This window comes from Aquarana catesbeiana, linkage group LG02 (genome assembly GCF_042186555.1).
Source record: "Aquarana catesbeiana isolate 2022-GZ linkage group LG02, ASM4218655v1, whole genome shotgun sequence".
In the NCBI taxonomy this organism is placed as follows: Eukaryota; Metazoa; Chordata; class Amphibia; order Anura; family Ranidae; genus Aquarana; species Aquarana catesbeiana.
The window spans coordinates 14,687,334-14,696,723 of NC_133325.1; the positions used below are offsets into that span (position 1 = coordinate 14,687,334).

The 9,390-nt window shown below is 45.9% G+C and overlaps 2 protein-coding genes across 2 annotated transcripts; both read right to left on the bottom strand.

Moving 5' to 3' along the window:
- Window positions 1-3,392: 3,392 nt before the first annotated feature.
- Window positions 3,393-6,230, bottom strand: LOC141126417 (uncharacterized). The gene is made up of 3 exons (XM_073612361.1): window positions 6,146-6,230; window positions 4,594-4,851; window positions 3,393-3,973 (listed from the first exon to the last, which is right to left on the bottom strand). Exons 1-3 carry the CDS (start codon window positions 6,228-6,230, stop codon window positions 3,393-3,395), a joined length of 924 nt encoding a protein of 307 aa, XP_073468462.1.
- A 303-nt stretch (window positions 6,231-6,533) lies between these two features.
- LOC141126418 (olfactory receptor 1M1-like) lies at window positions 6,534-7,487 on the bottom strand. Its single transcript, XM_073612362.1, has one exon. The coding sequence runs from the start codon at window positions 7,485-7,487 to the stop codon at window positions 6,534-6,536; it is 954 nt and encodes a 317-aa protein (XP_073468463.1).
- Between the last annotated feature and the right edge of the window lie 1,903 nt (window positions 7,488-9,390).

The following is a 9,390-nucleotide window of genomic DNA, read 5'->3' on the forward strand; positions in this document are numbered from 1 at the left end:
GGTACATAATTGTGAAGTAGAAGGAAAATGATAAATGGTTTTCAACATTTTTTACAAGTTAAATATCTGAAAAGTGTGGTGTGCATTTGTATTCAGCCCCCTTTACTCTGATACCCCTAACTAAAATCTAGTAGAACTAATTGCCTTTAAAAGTCACCTATTTAGTAAATAGAATCCACCTGTGTGTGATTTAATCTCAGTATTAATACACCTGTTCAGTGAAGCCCTCAGATGTTTGTTAGAGAACCTTAGTGAACAACCAGCATCATGAAGGCCAAGGAACACACCAGACAGGTCAGGGATAAAGTTGTGGAGAAGTTTAAAGCAGGGTTAGGTTATAAAAAAATATCCCAAGCTTTGAACATCTCACGGAGCTCTGTTCAACCCATCATCTGAAAATGGAAAGAGTATGGCACAACTGCAAACCTACCAAGACATGGCCGTCCACCTAAACTGACCGGCCGGGCAAGGAGAGCATTCATCAGAGAAGCAGCCAAGAGGCCCATAATAGAGATCCACAGCTCAGATTGGAGAATCTGTCCACAGGACAACAATTAATCGTGCAATTAATGGATTAATGGAAGAGTGGCAGGAAGAAAGCCATTGTTGAAAGAAAGACATAAGAAGTCCCGTTTGCAGTTTGCAAGAAGCCTTGTTGGGGACACAGCAAACATGTAAAAGAAGGTGCTCTGGTAAGATGAGATCAAAATTGAAATTTGGCCTAAAAGCAAAGCGATATTTGTGGGGGAAAACTAACACTGCACATCACCCTGAACACACCATCCCCACTGTGAAACATGGTGGTGGCAGCATCATGTTGTGGGGATGCTTTTCTTCAGCAGGGACAGGGAAGCTGGTCAGAGTTGATGGGAAGATGGATGGAGCCAAATACAGGACAATCTTAGAAGAAAACCTGTTATGCCGCGTACACACGGAGGAATTTCCGACAACAAATGTTCGATGTGAGCTTGTTGTCAGAAAATCCAACCGTGTGTAGGCTCCATCAGACATTTGCTGTCGGAATTTCTGACAACAAATGTTTTAGAGCTGGTTCTCAAATTTTACGACAACAAAACTTGTTGTCGGAAATTCCGAGTGTGTGTGCGCAATTCCGACGCACAAAATTCCACGCATGCTCGGAATCAAGCAGAAGAGCCGCACTGGCTATTGAACTTCATTTTTCTTGGCTCGTCTTAAGTCTTGTACGTCACCACGTTCTTCACATTTGGAATTTCCGACAACATTTGTGTGACTGTGTGTATGCAAGACAAGTTTGAGCCAACATCCGTCGGAAAAAAATCCACGGTTTTGTTTCCGGAATGTCTGATTGTCTGTACGCGGCATAAGAGTCTGCTAAAGACTTGAGACTGGGGCGGAGGTTCACCTTCTGGCAGGACAACAACCTTAAACATACAGCCAGAGCTACATTGGAATGGTATGAATAAAAGCATATTCATGTGTTAGAATGGCCCAGTCAAAGTCCAGACCTAAATCTAATTGAGAATCTGTGACATGACTTGAAAATTGCTGTTCACAGACGCTCTCCATTTAATCTGACAGAGCTTGAGCTATTTTGCAAAGAGCAATGGGCAAATATTTCACTCTCTAGATGTGCAAAGTTGGTAGAGACATCCCCAAAAAGACTTGCAGCTATAATTGCAGAGAAGGGTGTTTCCACAAAGTATTGACCCGGGGAGGCTGAATACAAACGCAAGCCACACTTTTTACATATTTATTTATAAAAATGTTTGAAAACCATTTATCATTTTCCTTCCACTTCACAATTATGTGCCACATTGTGTTGGTCTATCACATAAAATCCCAATAAAATACATTTATGTTTTTGGTTGTAACATGACAAAATGTGGAAAATATCAAGGGGTATGAATACTTTTTCAAGGCACTGTTAAACCTCCCCAGCCACCTTCTGGACACCTCCTTCCAGGGATTGGTTAGAGCATGATAAATATTCAACCGATCATTTGAATATCCCTCCCTATGCTCTGGAAGCTTCTTCCAAAGACAGGGGGAAGTAATCAAACTCTCAGCTCAGGAAACCCTGAGCAGACCCACACAACTAATCACTGCTCCATTAACTACACTGGAGCCAAAAACTAAATTTACCTAGTAACCCAACCAGAAGAGGGTGGCACAGGGTTAATCTACTTAGTTACCTCTAGAGGCCCCCACTTCCCTTGTTAGTGTAGGGCAGGTGTCTCCAAACTGCAGTCCTAGGGCCGGATGTGGCCCTTTTGGCTAGCCTTTATCTGGCCCTTGGTTCACAATTATTTCCCCCGACATCAACAATAGGGCACTATTTCTTCCACTTATACCAATGATAAGGCACTGCTCCTCCTCCTACTGACCACTAACCCAAAGGCCATGTTTATTCTCACTGATGCTGGCCCAGGACATTTCTATCCCCACGAGTCACAATCCGGCCCCTCTAAAGTCTGAAGGACAGTAAACCGACCTTTTGTTTGAAAAGTTTGGGTATCCCCGGTGTGGGATATAAATAGATAGGAGGGGTGGAGAATAGTAGTTAGCAAGAAGAAGAGTAGTAAGAAAAATGGGAATGTCCCCTGGGGTCCCATGGGAAAACCAGGGCCTCTATCAAGGTTATGTAATCTTCCCATATATCAGCTTTTCCCTTTGGGGGGATGCTGCCTGTAGCTTCTCTTATGGCTTCTGCCAGAAAAACTGCAGAACTCTACTAAAAAAAGCACCCTGTTAGTGGACAACAACACTAAACTTGACAAGTCATAGATAATGGAACCATGCTATAAATGGGCTTTAATGCTACAACTCAACATTCTGTAAAGGGAAATTCTAGAAGAATGTGGACTGATTCTCTTTATTAGGGTGGATCTCAGAGTGGCTTATACTTGGGAAGTAAGTACAAAGACCTCAGTTAGGAAACTGGTGGTGGGCAGGAGAAGGAGTGTCTGCTAGCCTGGAAGTGGTGACGACTCTGTGATCTGGACTGTGTTCCTTGTTCCCCATGACCCTTGAGTTATTTGGGCTAGGTGTTTAGAGAGACCACTGATAAACCTGCTCTGCAACTATGGAATTTGGGTCCCCATATATGTTGTGACAAGTAAGTGTGAGTTTCCTGACAAGTCTGTAGGCTAAGAAGAGTGAGCAAGGGCAATAGGAAAGTTTTCTAATGATCCATACTGCAAGCTTCACTGTAGGCCAAGGGTCAGCAACCTTTTTCTACTTAAGGGCTGGATTCAATGTATGTGAATGCATGGAGGGCCACATTCACCTGCTAATAAATGAAGATAATAATAATCCTAACATAGTAATAAAAACAGTATAGGTTTACCTCACTTTAAGGTGTTTCACTAATACAAAGCCAGTTCACCCTGAGAGAGCATGTGGCTGGGGATTCAGATTTTACTGCTCCCTCCCCCATTATGGCACCCAAAGGTGCCTGACGCCAGCCCTGCCAGCCAGCATGGTCTAGAGATGGGGTTCTTGTCCCTAGGGGTGATGGGTTCCCTGTCCCCAGGGATGATGGGGTCCCTTTCCCCAGGTGAGAAGGGGTCCCTGTCCCCAGGGGTGATGGGGTTCCTGTCCCCAGAGGTTATGGGGTCCCTGTCCCCAGGTGAGAAGGGGTCCCTATCCCCAGGGGTGATGGGGTCCCTGTCCCCAGGTGAGAATGGGTCCCTGTCCCCGGGGGTGATGGGGTTCCTGTCCCCAGGTGAGAAGGGGTCCCTGTCCCCAGGGGTGATGGGGTCCCTGTCCCCAGGTGAGAATGGGTCCCTGTCCTCGGGGGTGATGGTGTTCCTGTCCCCAGGTGAGAAGGGGTCCCTGTCCCCAGGGGTGATGGGGTCCCTGTCCCCAGGGGTGATGGGATCCTTGTCCCCAGGTGAGAAGGGGTCCCTGTCCCCAGGGGTGATGGGGTCCCTGTCCCCATGGAAGAAGGGGTCTCTGTCCCCAGGGGTGATGGAGTTCCTAATAGGGTTTTCTGTAACCCATAGCAGTGTCCTCTGTCCCCCTTCACATCACTCCCATAGTGTTCTCTGTTCCCTACCCTACAAACACACACTGTGTAGGTAGAACTCTCCTACCTTACACAGGTGTACAGCGAGCAGAGCAGAGATTGATATCACAGAGCTAGATGGGGGCGGGAACTGCTAGTTAACTTTTCACATTAATAGGCTGGTGATTGGTTGCTAGGATCGCCCGGCAACCAATCACCTGCTGTGTAATGTAAAAAATTAACTGCAACGGTGCCTGCCCCCAAACCGCCACTCACCGCTGTCCAATTAAGAGGATCACAGGCTTGTCAGTTTCCTGACAAGTCCGTAGGCTAAGAAGAGTGAGCAAGGGCAATAGGAAAGTTTTCTAATGATCCATACTGCAAGCTTCACTGTAGGCCAAAGGTCAGCAACCTTTTTCCACTTAAGGGCTGGATTCAATGTATGTGAATGCATGGAGGGCCACATTCACCTGCTAATAAATGAAGATAATAATAATCTTAACATAGTAATAAAAACAGTATAGGTTTACCTCACTTTAAGGTGTTTCACTAATACAAAGCCAGTTCACCCTGAGAGAGCATGTGGCTGGGGATTCAGATTTTACTGCTCCCTCCCCCATTATGGCACCCAAAGGTGCCTGACGCCAGCCCTGCCAGCCAGCATGGTCTAGAGATGGGGTTCTTGTCCCTAGGGGTTATGGGGTCCCTGTCCCCAGGGGTGATGGGGTCCCTTTTCCCAGGTGAGAAGGGGTCCCTGTCCCCTGGGGTGATGGGGTCCCTGTCCCCAGGGGTGATGGCTTCCCTGTCCCCATGGAAGAAGGGGTCTCTGTCCCCAGGGGTGATGGGGTCCCTAATAGGGTTTTCTGTAACCCATAGCAGTGTCCTCTGTCCCCCTTCACATCACTCCCATAGTGTTCTCTGTTCCCTACCCTACAAACACACACTGTGTAGGTAGAACTCTCCTACCTTACACAGGTGTACAGCAAGCAGAGCAGAGATTGATATCACAGAGCTGGATGGGGGCGGGAACTGCTAGTTAACTTTTTACATTAATAGGCTGGTGATTGGTTGCTAGGATCGCCCGGCAACCAATCACCTGCTGTGTAATGTAAAAAGTTAACTGCAACGGTGCCTGCCCCCAAACCGCCACTCACCGCTGTGCAATTAAGAGGATCACAGGCACTGATGGGCCGGACATCTAGTGGTGGAGGGCCGCGGGTTGCCGACCCCTGCTGTAGTCCCTGTTACAGGAAGTGGCTAAACAACCCACCACCAGGGGGCGCTATAACATGAATTCACAAAATAGCACTGTAATGCCGTGTACACATGGGCGGACTTTTTGACCGGACTGGTCCGACGGACCGAATCCGGCGGACAATCCGATCGTGTGTGGGCTCCATCGGACCTGCAGCGGACTTTTTCGGTCGAAAATCTGACGGACTTTAGATTTGGAACATGTTTCAAATTTGTCCGACGGACTCGAGTCCGGTCGAAAAATCCGTTCGTCTGTATGCTATTCTGATGAAAACCGACGCTAGGGCAGCTATTGGCTACTGGCTATCAACTTCCTTATTGTAGTCCGATCGTACGTCATCACGTACTAATCCGTTGGGCTTTGGTGTGATCATGTGTAGGCAAGTCCGCTCGTTCAAAAGTCCATTGGAAGTCCATCAAAAGTCCATTGAAAGTCCGTCGGAAACTCCGTCGGACCAGTCCGGTCGAAAAGTCCGCCCGTGTGTACGCGGCATACCAGTATGGAGAGGTGCATCATGGTGCGGCGACAGTAAACACTCATTCAGAGTCCAGTTGAGAGAAGAGAACATGTATTAATGTAGAATCCAATAATTCAAACAAACCCAACGGAAAGGCACCTGACCAGGAACACTTACAGTATTTAACAGCAGTGTGTAGGAGAGCAGGTCTCAGATGGGCTGACAGTGTCTGTCTTGAGGGGTGGAATGCAGCCGGGCTGGTCTGTACCCAAATGGGGAGTTTTGCAGAAAGGTTGCCATGCCCCCATCCTTTCCCTAGTCATCTGGAACCTCTCCTTGGCACCAAACACTGTCCCTGTCCGATGGGTGACCTGTCCCTACACTACCTACTCGCAAAATTTGCACTAAGCCCGGGGGCCAGGGTATTAAATATGCTCTGCCTGACCCAAGATGGCTGCTAGAGTCACATCGGTTGGCAGCATACAACCGGAGAGCTTCCCCAGTGACCCAGGAAACCATAGAGGAACCATGTTACTCTTGACTTAGTCTCCCCCGTAATTTTGCTGCAGTTGAGCGTCACCTGCACTGGAGTAAGTAGACTGCACCTGCCTACAACCTGACCTTGCAAAAGTTAGGGGGCAACTCCATAATCATATTCATGGTATTGGATGGGATCGTCAACAAGCTCATGTAGATGTGATGGTCAGATCAAAAACTTTCGGCCATGTAGTGTACAAAGAAATAGCATAGTCTATATAAATTCAATAAAAAAATATTGTTCCCTTTTTTTTTACCAGTTATCTTGTCAATGTCAATAATATTATTACTCTTAATCAGTCTTTCTCTCTAAATTTGCTTCCCTGAAGGGCCCATCTCAAAGTTTGTTTGATCTCTTTGGTTCGAAGGAAATAGATGATTGGATTGGCCATGTGAGGTACAAATGAATAAAGATAAAGTAGGAGAGCACCAACATCAGGTTTTATCGCGAAAAATGGAATATTACTTACAATGTACATAAAGATTCGAGGAGCGAAGTAAAAAGCGATGACCAGCAAATGGGTCATACAGGTGGAAAACGCTCTCCGGAGGCTCTCAGAGCGAGTCATTGAGATTGTCACTATTATTTTGATGTATGACACTAATATCAGCCCCAGTGGCACTAAAAGAACAACCATAGCAAGGACCAAGACCACCTTTCTTGGGCCGGAAATATCGGTACATGCTAATGCCGCGTACGCTGTATAGCCACAGAACAAACTGTTTACCTTGTTGGGGCCACACAGGGGGATCTGTGACGCTAGAACGGTAACAGCTGTATTTATAGAAGGAGACAAAATCGTCCAGCAGACGCCACAGGAAATGGTGACCACATTATTGGTGATAATGGAGGTGTATCGCAGTGGATGGCAGATGGCCACATACCGATCTGCAGCCATCAGCATCAACAGGAATGAGTCCATACTTCCAAAATAATGAACCAAGAAGATCTGGAAGAAGCACATCCTCAAAGGAATGGTGGAAGCTCCAAACCAATATCTGGCAATGAGTTTTGGCAAAGTCACGGTGTCAAATAGAAGATCGGAGGTGGCAAGGTTGGCTATGAACAGGTACATGGGCTGATGTAGATTTTCATTAAAGGTGACCAAAAATACGACAGTGCCGTTGGTAGTCAGCGATATCATGTAGGCAAAGAACATAATGGTAGATACCAAGCCATGGAAGGCATCAGCAAGCCCAGGGAATCCAACTAATATAATTTCTGACACTGCCGTGTGATTAGACATCATTGCAGATCTAGGAGAAAAAATATCTACAGATCAAAATACATAGTATAATTATATTTAACATACCGATATTAGAAAAATGAAAGGGTTACTAAACCCAGGAGCCTGCCTTCACTATCTCTGGTCTCCCACAGTACACAGAACATGGAAATGCAATCACTTTAGTATTTATAAACTAATAAATAACTTTTCTCATCAGCAGTATATACAGTGCCTTATAAAAAGTATTTATACCCCTTGAAATTTTCCACGTTTTGTCATGTTACCACCAAAAACCTAAATGTATTTTATTGGGATTTTATGTGATAGACCAACACAAAGTGGCACATAATTGTGAAGTGGAAGGAAAATGATAAATGGTTTTCAACATTTTTTATAAATAAATATGTGAAAAGTGTACAATACTTTGTAGAACCTCCTTTCACTGCAATTACAGCTGCAAGTCTTTTTGGGGATGTCTCTACCAGCTTTGCACATCTAGAGAGGGACATTTTTGCCCATTCTTCTTTATAAAATATCTCAAGCTCTGTCAGATTGGATGGAGAGCGTCTGTGAACAGCAATTTTCAAGTCTTGCCACAGATTCTCAATTGGATTTAGGTCTGGACTGTGACTGGGCCATTCTAACACATGAATATGCTTTGATCTAAACCATTCCATTGTAGCTCTGGCTGTATGTTTCGGGTCGTTGTCCTGCTGGAAGGTGAACCTCCGCCTCAGTCTCAAGTCTTTTGCAGTCTTATGCCCCGTACACACGGTCGGATTTTCCGATGGAAAATGTCCGATCGGAGCGTGTTGTCGGAAATTCCGACTGTGTGTGGGCTCCATCGGACATTTTCCATCGGATTTTCCGACACGCAAAGTTGGAGAGCAGGAGATAACATTTTCCTACAACAAAATCAGTTGTCGGAAATTCCGATCGTGTGTACACAAATCCGACGGACAAAGTGCCACGCATGCTCAGAATAAATAAAGAGATGAAAGCTATTGGCCACTGCCCCGTTTATAGTCCCGACGTACGTGTTTTACGTCACCGCGTTTAGAACGATCGGATTTTCCGACAACTTTGTGTGACCGTGTGTATGCAAGACAAGTTTGAGCCAACATCCGTCGGAAAAAATCCCTGGATTTTGTTGTCGGAATGTCCGATCAATGTCCGACCGTGTGTACGGGGCATAACAGGTTTTCTTCTAAGATTTCCCTGTAAAATCCATCTTCCCATCAACTCTGACCAGCTTCCCTGTCCCTGCTGAAAAAAAGCATCCCCACAACATGATGCTGCCACCACCATGTTTCACAGTGGGGATGGTGTGTTCAGGGTGATTTGCAGTGTTAGTTTTCCGCCACACATAGCGATTTGCTTTTAGGCCACAAAGTTCAATTTTGGTCTCATCTGACCAGAGCACCTTCTTCCACATGTTTGCTGTGTCCCCCACATGGCTTATCATAAACTGCAAATGGGACTTCTTATGGCTTTCCTTCAACAAGGTCTTTCTTCTTGTCACTCTTCCATAAAGGTCAGATTTGTGAAGAACACGACTAATAGTTGTCCTGTGGACAGATTCTCCCACCTGAGCTGTGGATCTCTGCAGCTCCTCCAGAGTTACCATGGACCTCTTGGCTCTTCTCTGATGAATGCTCTCCTTGCCCGGGACGGTCAGTTTAGGTGGACGGCCATGTCTTGGTAGGTTTGCAGTTGTGCCATACTCTTTCCATTTTCGGATGATGGATTGTACAGAGCTCTGTGAGATGTTCAAAGCTTGGGATATTTTTTTATAACCCAACCCTGCTTTAAACTTCTCCACAACTTTATCCCTGACCTGTCTGGTGTGTTCCTTGGCCTTCATGATGCTGTTTGTTCACTAAGGTTCTCTAACAAACCTCTGAGCGCTTCACAGAACAGCTGT

What these genes read in the sequence shown, in the direction of transcription:
- LOC141126417 (XM_073612361.1), bottom strand. Translation starts at nt 6,230, where the DNA reads ATGGTTCCTCTATGGTTTCCTGGGTCACTGGGGAAGCTCTCCGGTTGT. An exon ending in GACTCTAGCAGCCATCTTGG is followed by an intron (nt 4,852 to 6,145) that starts GTCAGGCAGAGC and finishes TATGGGTTACAG; the next exon opens with AAAACCCTATTAGGGACCCC. An exon ending in CCATAATGGGGGAGGGAGCA is followed by an intron (nt 3,974 to 4,593) that starts GTAAAATCTGAA and finishes TATGGGTTACAG; the next exon opens with AAAACCCTATTAGGAACTCC.
- LOC141126418 (XM_073612362.1), bottom strand. Translation starts at nt 7,487, where the DNA reads ATGATGTCTAATCACACGGCAGTGTCAGAAATTATATTAGTTGGATTC.